We start from the raw sequence: 15,247 nt of genomic DNA on the forward strand, positions 1-15,247 counted from the left end.
TTTATTTGGTGATGCAGCCAAGTGCTCTGTCCCTGGAAGCAGCCGAAGCCTCAGGCTGTCTTGTTTGTTTCCTCTTTCTGCTGGTTTAGGTACAAAATTTTATTTTTTGTTTTTTTTTTGGTTGTTGGAAAGAGGTGAGGTATAGGGTTGGGTAAAGAGACAGAGCTTGTGATGTGTTCTACATGTCTCCCTGTGTCGGCCGACCTTGACACATCTGGAGTGAATTCTGTTGGTCAGACTTGATTTCTGTAGACAAGTGCCTCTGGACCTATGAGGGGGTTATCATGGGTGGGTGTTCTTCCTGGGGCTTTGGGATAAACATTGTCAGGAAAAGCCTTATTTTCCTTTTTTTTTTTTCTTCCCTTTTATTTTTGTAGGATATGTCCTTTTCTAGATCCATCTCTTTGACTCGCTCTGGAAGCTCCGGCCTCTCAGGGGGGCCCAACTCTGTCCTGTGTAGGGGGCGGCCACCTATGGAAGAGAAAAGAGCTCTCTGCAAAGCCCCCTCTGTGGCTTCCTCCTGGCAACCCTGGACCCCCGTCCCACAGGCCGGGGACAAGCTGCTTCCAGCTGAAGAGACTCCTGGGGACTCTTTGTTCATGTCCCGGCTTGGGGAGAGCAGTACTTCTGGGGTGTTGCCCAGCTCCCGGATAAGGCACAGGTCAGAGCCCCAGCACCCCAAGGAGAAACCATTTCTGTTCAGCCTTGATGATGAGAGCATACGGACTTCTGATGTGTGATAGGGCACAGTGCCCTGGGAGGGGGGAGGACTCAAGAAAAGGAGGCCATGACTCAGTTTCCCTACATTTTGGAGGACAGTCAGAGACCCTTTGGCACTCATAGTCCTGTGGATGCTATGTGGGAGGGGCCCATCCAGCTGGCCTGTTTTTTTTTTTTTTTTTTTTTAATATCAATACGGTATATTTAACTTGGAAAATCACTAGGTTGGACCTGTAGGCACGCTCAGTGGAGAACAGGTTGCCTCTACTTTGACTGTTCTAAGGTCTTCCTGGTGAGAGAAGGTTGGGAGTGCAATTTCATCCCTAACCAAGTTTTGTTTCCTTGTCCTAGTTGTAGTTTCTTCCTTTACTTTCCAGGCCAGGCACAGAATCTTGGGCCAGTCATCTGGTTTATCCAATTCCTATTTATTGGCTGAGGTCTGACTGTGAAGTAGGAAGGTTGTAACTAACCCAGCTGGCTTACCTGGGATACATTCTGAGGGGAGGTGTTAAAATCTGGGGGCTGGCAGGTAGCTCTCAGAATGTCTATGAGGGTAGATCCTCTCAGGGGACTTCTGTAGGGGAAGAAATAGGGAATCTCGTGTAAGGTATGGGGTAAGATTCAGTCTCAGTGTATCAGCCAGTTTTGGGAATTATTCTGTTCTTGTCTATGACCCCAAATAATGTCCATGTGAGTGATAGACATGCCCACCCAGTTTCTGTGTCAGGCCCTGGGGATGGGTTTATCAGTGTGAAAGTTACGACTGTTGAGACTAGAACAGACATTTCAGTTGCTATGGCATCATTTGGAAGTTCGGAGGGTTGATAAGTGTGGGATAGTTCCCTTGCGTGAGAGATCAGATCTCTATTTTAGGGTGTTAGAATTGCTTTAGAGCAGGTGCTGGGAAAAGATGGACATCCAGATAAACTTCATCCAGATAGACTTTTCTGATCCATGTTTTCCAGACAGAAGAAAAGGTCTGTTTTAGAACAGACAGATTTCTTGAATCCTTACTTCATAGCTCTTCAGTGGGCTGATATTAGTCTAATTTTAAGTGCTGTATATTATATAGCCTGGCAGATTTGCTTTCTTTCTATGTTGCCCTTTGAATGAAGCCTTTTGTACTTGCATGATCAAACCTTGTGACCAGATAAGGTTCCATGTACTTAATAGTGAAGAGATACAAGGATAATCTTGAGAGGTATTTATATTTTTAATAAAATAGAAACTATGCAAAGTAACATTGATTTAGAGGCACTGCATTGCTGACTAGAGATTTCCCAGGTAGAAGAGCATAGATTGCATTTCCCATCCAGATTTTTAGGTGTGCCTTCTTTCATTTGACAAGAAGATACTATTTCCAGTGTCCCTGGGAGAATTTGTCCAACTTATGTGGTGAACTGCTAACTTATCAGGGTGCCCTAAAGAGAGAGAAAAACTCATTTCTGTCTATGCCTTTTATCAGCTAGATCAGCTAATTACCTTTAAATTAGAAATCAATCACTAGAGGAAGATACCGAGAGATGCATTTTTACCTAAGTCAATCCCTTCCCTTTCCTTATGTCCAGATCTAATACAGAGGCAAAAACATGTCATCAGAAATCCTTAGGGGCTTGAGGGAAATCTGTGTTCCTTCCAGGTAGTGTAACTCCCTTGAAGTCTATGTCATGTTGAGAACTTTTCTTGACCGCACTGCATTGGAGCTATTCTTCACTTAAATTGTTTGGCCTAGTGGTCCTGGTAGAAAAAAGACATCTAGTACTGGATTTCTCTCTCTCTCTCTCCTCTTTTTTGCAGACTCTTGTAGACGGTTGTCCTCAGAAATCTGTGGTTTGGGAGTTAGTTATTTATGAGTGACCGAGGTTACAGTTTCAAGTAGCCTGATAAGTAGTCATTTCAGATTCTTAAAGCTCCTTGTCTCTGATTTCATCTTCATATTTTCCTCAAGAAAATTCTTTGGCTAGGTCAAAGAAAATACACAATAAGTGATATTTGCACTCACAAAAATAAGTTAGGAAATTTTGAGATCCCTTTAAACATTCCCTAACTCATGAAAGCTGTCATCTTTTGGTGTTTAAGCTGTGAAAATGTACCCATGTCTCTTTTGTTAAATAAACTCTCTGCTACAATACTACTGTTGAATTAATTGGCCATTATAGTAAGCTGATATGTTTCTTATTTCAGTAGGGTCTATTTTAAGAATGTGTTAAATTAAACATACTTATAAATCTAGATTATATTGTTATGATAGAAGGAAAACAAGGACTTTAGTTGGCAAATACTTGGGAATACCAAGTGAGAACATTGTTAATGTAGTTCCAGCACCAGATAAATAGAATTATCTTCAGTGAAGTCTGTAAGCATTCTCATTCCCAAACCTTATTTCAGAATTCCTTTTGTGTCCATATTTCTTACCTTCTGGCCAATTTCACATCACAACTTTTTAATGTCACTACACATGTGAGCCAAAGATAGTGCATATATAGTCAAAGCATTTGGCTTTAAATGTCTATGGAACCAGATGGAAAAAATAGGGCAGGGATGCAGTATAGGTTAGTAGTTAAATGCATAGGCTCTGGAATAAATCGGAGTTTAAAGAAAGGAACCAAAAAAGATACTGCATTTTCTTTGTGGAATAAAAACCTTCTTGAGTTGTGCTGTTTTCCTAAGCCTATTGAAGTGATCTTGATCCAGTTTGTGTAACAGTATTATGGGTGGTCTTCCCTATAATTGAACTATTTACCATCCACTATTCTTGAGACCTTAAGGATTTGCTTACTCAAGGTCAGTTGGTGGCTGGTAAACATTGTTTGACTTTTTGCATCCTGTGAGACATCATAAATCTACTAAAGTGTAGAGTAGACTCAGGTCAAAATATTGAAAGTTATACGTTTATTTCTGAGTAGAATGCTGAGCTCACTCATATGAGAAAGAGCAGAGGTAAGGCCCAGCTTTGTAGTTCACTGGAAGCAAAAGGTTTTTTTTCCTTGCTGAATATAACTGTGCTCTCATGTGGGCTTAAAGTACCTAAATAGATTCAGTAGTTGAGCAGTGGGATTTGATGTTTGTTTTCACTGTTGACCAGTAACAGCATTTTGGAAATTGAGTTTCCCAAGTGAGCTTTGTTTATAAACTTTGAACATGTCAAAAATGGATAGTTTAGTAAATCTTTTCTACCAACATCACTTTTCTTTTCTTACTCCTTTTTTTCTGTTATTGCCTGCAGCAGTCAGTTACAGTCACTCATGCTAAGTAGAATTTGAATAAAGCTAATGTTAGCAAAAATAGACTGTTTGACCTCTCCCCCCACTGCTTACTGAAGTGTGGCATGATTTTGTGTTTTGAACCAGTAGGTTTCAGCTGTGAAATGCACTCACTGTAAGCACTGAGCTGAGTGCATGGAAACTGTTACGCTTCTCATTTTATGTGATCTCCTAATTGGTATGTAGCAAAAAAATAATTTTCTAAACCTGTTTTGTTGCTTGTTTTGTAATAAAACCATGTGAAATACTGAAATATGGTGTGTGTTTTCCTAATGCTGACCTTCTGCCCGTGGGTGGGTGATCTCTCGTCAGTCTGCCCCATTATTGGTTTTCTGGCCTTCCCGAGGTAGGGCCCTGCACAGGGCAGGGCTGGGGACCTCTCTTGGTTGCATGGGGCTGGCGCTGGCCCTGGCCCTGGGACGGGGACGGGGACGGGTGGTGGGGGATGCGTGTGTGTGTGTGTGTAGAGGTCCGCCAGGCTCTGCCGTGCGTGTGCGTGTGTGTGTGTAGAGGTCTGTCAGGCTCTGCCCCTTAAAGCCCGGGGGTTGAGGGAGGCGGCACCCTAGCCGGGAAGAAGTGTTGCTCATTTTAGAGCAGTTGCCGGTCCAAAGTAAACCGGAGCGTGAAGAAGGAAGGGGGCAGGATGACTAGACCTCTGCGGCGGCCAGCTCTGCTGGGACAGCTCCTCCTGCTGTGGCTGCTGCTCCCGCCGCCTGTGCTCAGAGTCGAGGCTAGGAAGTCCAAGACCTTGCTGCCCTGTCCCGCGGCTTGTGAGCCCACGCGCTGCCCCCCGCTGCCCACCTGCTCGGCGGGGTCGACGCCGCTGCTCGATCGCTGCCGCTGCTGCCGCGGCGGCCGAGAGCGAGGCCTGCGGCTGGGCGCTGGGCCGGCGGTGCGCCCTGGGGCTGCAGTGCCGCGCGCGGCTCAGCGCCCCGCGCTTCGGCGGCGCCTGGGTCGGCACGTGCGGCTGCCGGCGGCGGGGGCGGCGGTGTGCGGCGGTGCGCGGCGGTGTGCGGCAGCGACGGGCGCACCTATCCCAGCCTGTGCGCGCTGCGCGCCGACAACCGCGCCGCGCGCCTCCGAGGCGCGCTCCCGGCCGTGCCCGTGCTGAAGGGCGGCTGCGCGGGTGGAGGTGAGCGCTGGGCCCGCGCGCTCGGGTGGCTCGCAACGTCCCCCAGCTGCGCGCCCATGTCGTGCGGTGCGCCGCGGGCTCTTCCCGCCTTTGCCTCCGGATTCAACTCCTTGTTCCCAGTTTTTTTTCCTTCTTAGGTGTCTCCTTACCAGTTCCCATGTGGTTTCTCCCCACTTGGCTCCCCGGGCCTGTTGAATGCCGTCTTCCCTTTTTCTTCTCTCTCTTTTTTCCCCCACCCGGGATGACAGGTCTGGTTCCCTCAAGGCGTATCCTTGCGGGGTGGCAGTGAATACAGAGGGGAGACCGAAGAGAGGAAGGGGCGGGAAAGGAGAGAGGAGGAGAGAGCCCGGGAGATTTGGGATATGACACCCGATCCGGCCAAGCAGCGGGGCGCCCACCGCCCCCAAGAGTGGTGCATTTCTTCACAGGGACCAGAAAGAAGTGTAGGCCGGCTCCGGAGCAAGTACAACTTCATCGCGGAGGTGGTGGAGAAGGTAGCGCCATCTGTGGTACACTTGCAGCTGTTCCGCAGGTAAAGGAGGCAGGAGGAGGCCGCCAGCTACCCCGCGGGACTGTTTCTGAGCGCCTGCCGGCTCCGGGCCCCCGCGCTACGGCTTTACAGGCATCGCTTAGGCTTAGCCGTAAAACCCGCTGTGAGGAAGTCGCAGCTCAAACAGGTTGAATAATCTGTTCGGGGTTGGTTTAGCCAAAGAGCGGAAGCGTAGGGATTGTGGCTTCCAAATCTGGGCTACTCCTCTGCACTTCGGGGTCTGGGGTTTCTCTCTCCCTCATCTCCCACGGACAAAATGGAAGGTCAGATGTAAGAGCTAGAAGGCATCCTGTTGGTGATCTTGCTCAGGCCCCTCGTTTGCCTGGAAGGAAATCCAATGTCACAATGCCAGTTAGTAGTGGAACCTAAGCTGGAACCAGACTTCTTTGACTCCCTCCCTCCTGGGTCCTCAAGAATGTGGCACTAGGTCCACGTTTGCGCGCAGTAGTAGGACTGAAGCAGAGGGTTGCTGCTCTGACCAGCTCTGAAGAAGGAGGGGAGGGGGTCGTCCCTGGAAAAGGAGAGTTGGGATCAGCTCTCAGTCGTGTTCCTAAGGGATGGCCAGGGTGCTGAACATTCAGAGTCCAGTTACACATTGAGAGAATGAAAACACAGACGGGATAGTAAGATGTCTGAGAAAACTGTGGTGGAGGTATGTTTGATAAATTAGAGGTTCCATGTCCGCAGACTGTGATGGATATCCTGGTTTTCCTGCCCTCTGCTTATGCTGTTGTCTTGCTGGGACAGGTCACCTCTTAGCAACAAGGATATTCCTGCATCCAGTGGCTCTGGGTTCATAGTGTCTGAGGATGGGCTCATTGTTACCAATGCCAAAGTCCTCACCAACCAGCAGCGGATCCAGGTGGAGCTCCAGAGTGGCGTCCAGTATGAAGCCACTGTCAAGGACATTGACCATAAATTGGATCTTGCACTGATTAAGATCGAGCCAAATGTGAGTATGCAAGGGCCAAATCAGTCTGTACATCTGGGGATTTCCATCAATTTGCTGATATTTTCCTCTTCACCCCATTCTTGCTCCACATCTTTTCTACCTGGTATATGGTCTTCTCTAGTTTCCTTTTTTCTGTTTTTCACTCTTTTATTTTCTTCTATGCCCGTCTGTATATCCCTAACAATTTCTATTAACTGTCTAGCCTCCTTCTTCAACAGATGCTGCTTCTGGGAAACTTACTTCTCTGCTTGCCTTAGAATACTAGGAATGATTGCAGTGGATTCAGAGCTGCCTGGGAATACTCTGAGGTCCTTGCTACACAAAGTCTAGTCTGCACATCAGCAGCATTGACATTATCTGAGAAAGAATTTTTTTAAAAATGCAGGATCTCAGATCCCACCCACGTCTGAGTCAGAATCTGCATTTTAATAAGATCCCTAGGTGATTTGTGTGCACATTAAAATTTGAGAAGCACTGTTCTGGGCACTCTCCTTTCTGTTTGTGGTTTAATTTTGACTATAAAACTTTGAGCTGGGGTGTGCCCGGGTGGCTCAGTCTTTAGGCGTCTGCCTTTGGCTCAGGTCAGGATCTCAGGGTTGGGCTCCCTGCTCAGTGGGGAGTCTGCTTCTCTTTGCCCCTACCCCCTTTGTACTTGCTTGCTCTCTCTCACTCTCTCAAGTAAATAAATAAAAAGTCTTAAAAAAATAAAATTTTGAGCTGGTATAGTGCTAAGTAAGTTGCTAATGTCAGTGTATGTTCATCAGCGACTTCACTGGTCATTTAGTTATAGTAATTTCTACAAAGCAGTAATTTTAGGTTTTAGAGATAATCCTGATCATCTTACCAGGTGAGAGGTTGGTGGTTCCTGGAATTTGAGGAAGAAACATCAGGCACTTGTAGAACCTATATGAGTGGGTGGGGGGGTTCTTGGATTTTAAGTGCCCAAATGATAGAGACCATGCCATATGTGTGTTGTACACAAATACTGGTTGATTCTATTCTTGATTTCTTCACCTCTCTGTCCTTCCTATCCCTCCTGGCTGTGTGCAGACTGACCTTCCTGTATTGCTGCTGGGAAGGTCCTCTGACCTGCGGGCTGGAGAGTTCATGGTGGCCTTGGGCAGCCCGTTTTCTCTGCAGAACACAGCAACTGCAGGGATTGTCAGCACTATACAGCGAGGGGGCAGAGAGCTGGGGCTGAAGAATTCAGACATGGACTGTATCCAGACAGATGCCATAATTAATGTAAGTCACTTGGGAGGGCTCTCCTCAGCCCATAAGGTACTGGCAGGACAGTGAGAAGAACATGTCAGAAGGCACTCTTTTCCTTTTGGCCTGTTGGGGCTGTCCAGAGTTCAGTTAGACCCTCACTGGAGGGATGGAATGCCATGTTGTTCAGCCTGTTTGATGTGATCGTCGGCATCCGTGATATTGGGCAGTCTCTTCGGGTCGTTCATAGAGGTCACCCCTGCTGTAGAAGGCAGTGGTCCTTTGGCTCTTGTCTTTTACCTGCACTGACTTCAGTGTTGGTGATGACAGGGGCACGGCTTTGCCGTGCTCACCAGAGCAGGCTGCTTTCGGTAAACCTCTTTAGGAACTACATATAAATGACAAGGAGAAAAGCACTGACGACTTTTTCAAATTCTGTCTTCAGCACGGCAACTCTGGGGGCCCTCTGGTGAACTTGGTAAATGGCCACTTGCCTTGCTGTTTCATGTCTCGTCCCAACTTTCCAAGAATGATGGTGCAGAGTAGGATGTCACAATTGTGTAGAGATTTGTGGTAGGATGCTTTTCTATTATTGCATCTTAAGTAAATGGTTAGCAAAGATTTAAGATCTGTGCTGGATTTATCATCATTTATCATGTGGCATGTGAGCTCATTCAGCTAAGGGTGCCAGGGTTTACTTCTACTTACTGACATCTCTTCACCATGCTTTCTGTTTTCATTGTGTAGTTAACAAAAGCCCGGGGCACTAAACTAACATATATGTCAGCTGACCACTGTGCTATGTAATGTCTATCTAAAGACCGCCTGCTGCTGCATGTGAAGAACTGTCCCTCATCCCAAAATGCTAACTACATGACGTGTCTGTTCGGGTTTTTAGTCCTGATAGAGAAAAGCCACAGTGAGAATCCATTACTCTATCATGTATTTAAGTCATAGATGTTATTCAGCGTCTCTAATGGAAATGCGAGTTTCTAGTTGCTCAAATACCTGTGAAAACATAAGAAAGTGCAGTGCTGTTTGACACAGTCTGTGATCATGCTGAGTCCCTTTGAGCTGACTGTTTTTGGTTCTTTACACATTACACTTGCTTTTTGGAGGATGAGCTAACGGTATGTGAAATTACTGAGCACTCTTTTACTCATAGTAATGTTACTTATGTAATTTTCTTGTGCCTGCTTTCTCTAGTAGACAATGAGTTTACTAGGGGCGCCTGAGTGGCTCAGTCGGTTAAGCATCTGCCTTCAGCTCAGGTCATGATCCCAGGGTCCTGGGATTGAACCCGGAGTCGGGCTCCCTGCTCGATGGGGAGTCTGCTTCTCCCTCTCCGTGTATGTGCTCATGCTCTCTCTCTCTCTAGCTCTCACTCTCTCTCAAATAAATAAAATCTTAAAAAAAAAAAAAAAGATAGTGAGTTTACTAGAGCAGGGGTGATGTGCACATTGTCAGGCCACACTCCAGACCTACTGAGTTATGATATGTAATTTAATATGATCAGAAGTCTCTTTTTTACCCTTCCCATTACCCAACAGAGGCTGAGGGGTGATGAAGTGCACGAAGAGGAAAGTGTTTCCCACTTCATAGCTTTGGCTTTGTAGAGCTTTGTTCTCTGAGGTTAATTAGCTCATTCTGAAGAGTTTCATTAAAGTGTTGCTGAAAATCCAACAGCTTTTTGCCTTTTCCATGTTTATTTTTAGTTTCATTTGAGAAGAAAAGGCAAGTACTCATTGTTCTCTTAACCTGTGTCAAAATACAAACTGTGGTTCACTTTTAAAATCATTTGATGAAGGACAAAATAAACTCAAGATTAAAAAAAATTGTCCTCAGCAGGGATCTGCACATGGGTAGGGTCCCCCCCGCCCCCGCCGCCCAGCTTACCTCCCACACTGTGTGTCTTATAAGGCAACGTCCACTGCTCCCTGTGGAAGTTCCCTTTCCTCTAGCCCCTCTGTGTTCTGACCCTAGTGACTAGCTTCATTTCCTCCTTTGCTGGCACTGGTTTTGCACTGGTCAGTTTGCATGACTTGGTGACTGAATGATGTCTCCTCCCTTGCCAGGATGGTGACGTGATTGGCATAAATACATTGAAGGTGACCGTGGGAATCTCCTTCGCAATTCCCTCAGATCGAATTCAACAGTTCTTGGCAGAATTCCATGAGCACCAGTTGAAAGGTAAGGGGAGTTAGGACTTTTTCTTCCCTTCTTGTGTTTTTCAGGAGCCCTCCATCTGTTCTGGAGACCGCCCTTAGGATTCTGTAGAATACTGTCACTGGTACCCAGCTCTTATCATGGTGGTTTGGGTGGCAATATGGGGGAACTAGGCACAAAGCCTAGTTGTGTTGTACCCAGAAGTACATGTTATGGCAGAAAGGAAACCCGTGGGCTGGAGATGGGAGGTGGATGGGAGGAGTGTCCATGCTAGTGACAAAAGGTTCTCTGAAGCACATTTTCAGGCTGACAGCCTGAAAGGGCAGTTATAATAATAGTAAGGATGTTCCATGACTTGCTGTTTTTTGAAGCTCTGCCAAAGGAAAGAAGTTTTGTTGTTAGTAACACCCTATAACTTTCCTTTCCAGGAAAGGCTCTTTCACAGAAGTATCTCGGTCTGCGAATGCTGCCTCTCACTATGAAGTAAGCATGGGTTTCAGTATGTCTGTGTTGTTTTTCAGAAGCAAAAGGCATAGCTGGACGGTCTTAACAGGCAATCTAAAGCATGTGGACTACAGCTGGCTACTCTTGTGAGTGTAGGGCCCCACTGTCACAGGGTAGGTATCTGTCTCTGCCTGCACCAATATTTGCGGTACATTTTAGTAGCTTCTTTCATTGTGGCTATATAGACCTTATATGTCCAGTGGTTCGGGGCTTTGGTAGAGAACTGCCGCCCCCCCCCCCCCCCGCCCAGGGAAGAATAACTGTGACTGGCTTGCTGGAATCTTCACTGGCCCCCTGGAGCCTTGAGTAGAACACATAAGAGTACCTGTTGACTTGGAGGCTTTGACCAGGGCTCAGGTGATGAATTCATTGTTTCTTAACCTTCTGGGAAAACTCTTCTCACTTGTCTTAGCCTTCTTCAAGAGATGAAAAGGCAAGATCCAGATTTCCCCGATGTGAGTTCTGGGGTCTTTGTGTATGAGGTCATTCAAGGAACAGCTGCTGAAAGGTAAGAGTTCAGGCCTTGGCCCAGCTAGCATGCCATGGTAAATGTGTGTCGGATCGAGATGTGCACCGTTTAGTATGGTGGCCCTACCCACGCATGGCTGTTGAACACGGAGATGTGGCTGGTGTGACTGAGGAACAGAATCTTATTTGAGTTTATTTAAGTAAAAAAAAAATAAACAAAAAAACAGAGGCACTCAATATAAAAGATTTTTCCATGAAACATACCCTTTGTTTTGGAAGGACTGCCTTTAACTTTAATCACTGCATTGTGTAAGATGTTGTATAGTAGCACAATAGGTGTGGGTTGTTTCTAGTGGATTTCAAAGACTTATATGAAGCAGTCTAAAATACCCATTAATAATTTTAAAAATTACATATTAAAATGATAATACACATATTGACTTAAATAGGTATATTATTAAAATGAGCTTCATCTATTTTTAAAAAGATTTCTAAAAATTAAGAAAGTTTTTAAAAATGTGGCTACAGGAAATTTAAAATTATGTATGTGGCCTGCCTTACATTTCTATTGGACAGTGCTGATTTGGACTTGTGTGCTTGTGTTGGAAGGACTATTTTTGGGAAGAGAATGGTTTTTTTGTAGCTCAAGAATTCATGATGAGTTAATAGCATAAGTTTAAATTAATTTTGCTAGGAATTCCCGAATGTACTTTCGATACCTTAGTTATTAAGAATAGGAAGAATTCAGAGGGCTAAAAGTTTAAGAACATATTTTAGGTACTTTAGGACACTTTTTTCTTTGAACTCTGGAAGATCATACCAGAGGCCAGCACTGAATGAGTGAATGTTAATAAAGCAAATGCTAGAACAGCTCATCAAAGAAGTGCTCCAGCTGATTTTACTCTTGTTTTTAAACATTTATACTAACTACTGAGGGAAGAGGTGGTGGGTCCCTCTCTTATACTTCTTCAGTATACCTCTCTCACTACTTTTGTTTCTCAAAGCTCAATTATCTTTTTATATTATGGCAACTCTTTTAGTAGGGGGAAGAAACCATGAGGTACTAACTGTTAATGGCTAAATGTTAGGTCTCATGTTACTAAATTTGGCTTGTCACAGGCTTTTCTAGACTTTCTTGCTTCCTGCCCTCCCCCCACCTCTTTATTTTTATCTTTTGGTTCAAGGCCAAAGCTATTTCTTTCAGTTCTCCTAGTCCTTGCTACTCAAAATATGGCCTGTAGACCAGCAGCACTGGCATCACCTGGGGCTTTTTTAGAAATGCAGAATGAAGGGCGCCTGGGAGGTTCAGTTGGTTGAGCCTCGGACTCTTGATTTAGGCTCAGGTCATGGTCTCAGGGTTGTAAGATCCAGCCCTGAGTCGGGGTACGTGCTCAGTGCGGAGTCTGCTTCTTTCTCTCTCTCCCTCAGCCCCTCCCCCAACTCGCATGCTCTCTCTCAAATAAATAAATCTTAAAAAAAAAAAAAAAAAGAAAAAAAATGCAGAATGACAGGCCCCACCACTGAATCAGGATCTGCATTTTAAACAAGACCTCCCGGTGATTTGGATGAACATTAAAGTGTGGGACTACTGCTTGCTTGAAGTCACTGATAAATCAGAAATCTATTATTTCTGGCTTTATACACTTAAATCTAATAATAATAATAATTACAGTAATAACAGCTGGCACTTATTAATCACTTACTGTATGTCAGGCATCACTTTAAGTATTTTACATACGTTTTTGAGCCCCCAAAGTCTTATGATACAGGCATTATTTTACAGAAACAGCAGCTGTGGTACAGAGAGGTAATTAACTTGAGAGGTACATATAAGTAGAATGCAGGGATGTGGAATCTGGCTTAGTTCGTGGATTATCCTGTTTTGTAGCTGCTCTCGTTTCTAAGAGGCAGAGTGAGTAGCAGGAAGATGGGTTTTCACGATTGAAAGACCCAGAATCAAATCCTACTTTAGTCCCTTCCAAGCTGTGGGACATGGGATAGGTTATTTATCCTAGCTGAGCCTCACTCCCTCATTTTGGTGCATAGTTTACATTCAGTAATAACTGGCAGGTTTCTTTCTCTTCTTCTGCTCACAGAACTACAATGGATTAAGTTTCTTCTTTGTGCACAGTCCCAGTCATCTTCCTGAGATGTCCTTGTTCTAAAGGTGTTCCATGCTTTTAGCTTTGCCCTCAAACTTCTCTTCACATCCTCTTGCTTTAAATTTCTATTTTTTAAAAAAATTAATTCCACATATCTTGGTAATCCTCTTGCATCCTTCCTTTGGCTTCCCATTTCTTTACAATGGTGTCTCCTGGAGTCATTTAATTTTGATGTCCCTCTTCCAGCCCATTATTGACTTGAAGAGAAGTCATCAGCATGGCTATATATTTATTGGAGTGTTTCATATTTGGAGGTGTTTTTTGTTTCTAGAATATATATTCTATGTGAAGCAAATATATTGGAGACAGAATATAATCACAACTTTGGGGAAAAGGAGCCTAGAACCAGAGCCTTAAATATTTAGACTTGAAAGCGTGACTGGTTTTTGACTTACTGGAAGTAGGGCTATCAGGCTGTGGGTGGAGATGGGGCAAGTAAGTGGGCTGTCAAAACCAAACTGATCAGAGTACAACTGTATGGGGAAAAAATATATTGCTTGTGTTCTTCTTTATCTTTGCTGGTAAGACCAGGAATGTGCTTGAGGTTTACAGAAGTCAGAGATTGATAACAACCCAAAGCTAAATTGCCTATTCCAAACCAAATCCAATATATGAGAGGAGTAAACTTTTTATATGATTCTGTTAGAAGACTGATTTTATAAAGGTAAATAGGATTGTTGTCCCCAGGTGATTTCCCGGCATATCTTATAAGAGCCCGCATACCTGAAAGGATTGATGCTATTTCTGGTTTCCTGGTTTGTATGTTGATTGACAGCAAAATAGGGGCTCCTGGGTGGCTCAGTTGGTTAAGCGTCTGCCTTCGGCTCAGGTCACGATCCCCGGGTCCTGGGATCGAGTCCCATGTCGGGCTCCCTGCTCAGTGTGGGGGGTCTGCTTCTCCCTTTGTCCCTCCCCTGCTTGTGCTCTCTCTCTCTCTCAAATAAATAAATAAATAAAATCTTTAAAAAAATGACAGCAAAATAGCGCCATAAAAGACCGACATTAAATTTTAAATGGGGACAAGTAAAACTTACAGTTTCATGGTCCCTTTTTCCCCCCTCTCCCAGCTCTGGGTTGAGAGACCACGATGTAATTGTCAGCATAAATGGGCAACCTGTTACCACCACAACCGATGTTATTGAAGCTGTTAAGGACAATGATTCCCTTTCCATCATGGTTCGTCGAGGAAGTCAGACTTTGATCCTGACAGTCACATCTGAAATAATCAATTAAGTATCCAGCTTTAAAGAGAAATCATCTAACAAAACCAAAGCTATATTACCTGGTTTGTACTGAAGATGTGCCAAAGTTAGCAAATTTTAGGGTCTCTTTCCTAAGAAAAATGAATGCTTTAAAACAGATACACACACACACACTTAGGGACCATTAGATTGGGGTACTCTACTATTGCTAAGAAGCCTTACTAAAGCAAGTGAAGGACATGGTGCCAGGAAGTCTGGGAAGCTGATAGCATTTTATTTCAACACAGGAAACAACTGAAAAACAAGCACAGTTTCTAATTTAACCTTGACAGAAGGACACTTGTGGATTTTAAAAGTTCTCTATAGCCACAAACTGGATGTAACATAAACGTGTGTACACACACACACACACACACACGAATAAACCTACCAAATATGAAGAAACAACCTGAATCCAAAGTGCAAAGGAAATCCAATTTTTCAAAACACTGCCTTTCTCAATCAGTTTTTGAGGCTGTACCACATTTGGCCAGGGTTTGTAGATATGGAGGATGAGCACGGTTTGTAAGTCAAATTCAAACTGACAACTGCAGATTGTCACAGAGAAATACTAGATTCTCATGATCACCCTGGCAGTGGTCTCCAAAAGCTTTCTGACTGGGAGAAGGCTTCTTTTATAGGACAGATCCTTCAATAACTTACAGACTTTGACCTTCTTACCCACGCTTGTCCTCCTGGCAACATTAGTGATTTGAGTCTGAAAGCTGCCAAAGTGTTGGTGTTTTTAAAGAAAATAGCTTTTGATGGGGTTTGTGAATATCCTGAGGAGATTTTTTTTTGACAAGTATTAAGATGAGGCAGGATTTGTGGCTTAGAGTAGTACCTTATTTTCTTCGCTAAGATTTTAATTTGTTTTCCA

The 15,247-nt window shown here is 44.5% G+C and overlaps 2 protein-coding genes across 4 annotated transcripts in view; both read left to right on the forward strand.

The window, feature by feature from the left end:
• Window positions 1-4,228, forward strand: part of PLEKHA2 (pleckstrin homology domain containing A2) — a 59,989-nt gene extending 55,761 nt beyond the window's left edge. For all 3 annotated transcript variants that reach the window (XM_021681585.2, XM_044912833.1, XM_021681584.2), the window contains exon 12: window positions 378-4,228. In XM_021681585.2, the coding sequence (XP_021537260.1) occupies window positions 378-740 (363 nt within the window). In that variant the 3' untranslated portion in view covers window positions 741-4,228. The remainder of the gene's footprint in view (window positions 1-377) is intronic.
• A 398-nt stretch (window positions 4,229-4,626) lies between these two features.
• HTRA4 (HtrA serine peptidase 4) lies at window positions 4,627-14,359 on the forward strand. Its single transcript, XM_021681586.2, is given in 11 exon segments — window positions 4,627-4,832; window positions 4,834-4,966; window positions 4,968-5,140; window positions 5,555-5,647; window positions 6,413-6,617; window positions 7,668-7,862; window positions 8,272-8,304; window positions 9,902-10,016; window positions 10,421-10,475; window positions 10,909-11,004; window positions 14,194-14,359. Coding segments are annotated over 11 exon segments (1,470 nt in total).
• The last annotated feature ends 888 nt before the right edge of the window (window positions 14,360-15,247 follow it).

This window comes from Neomonachus schauinslandi, chromosome 2, assembly GCF_002201575.2.
Source record: "Neomonachus schauinslandi chromosome 2, ASM220157v2, whole genome shotgun sequence".
Lineage (NCBI taxonomy): Eukaryota > Metazoa > Chordata > Mammalia > Carnivora > Phocidae > Neomonachus > Neomonachus schauinslandi.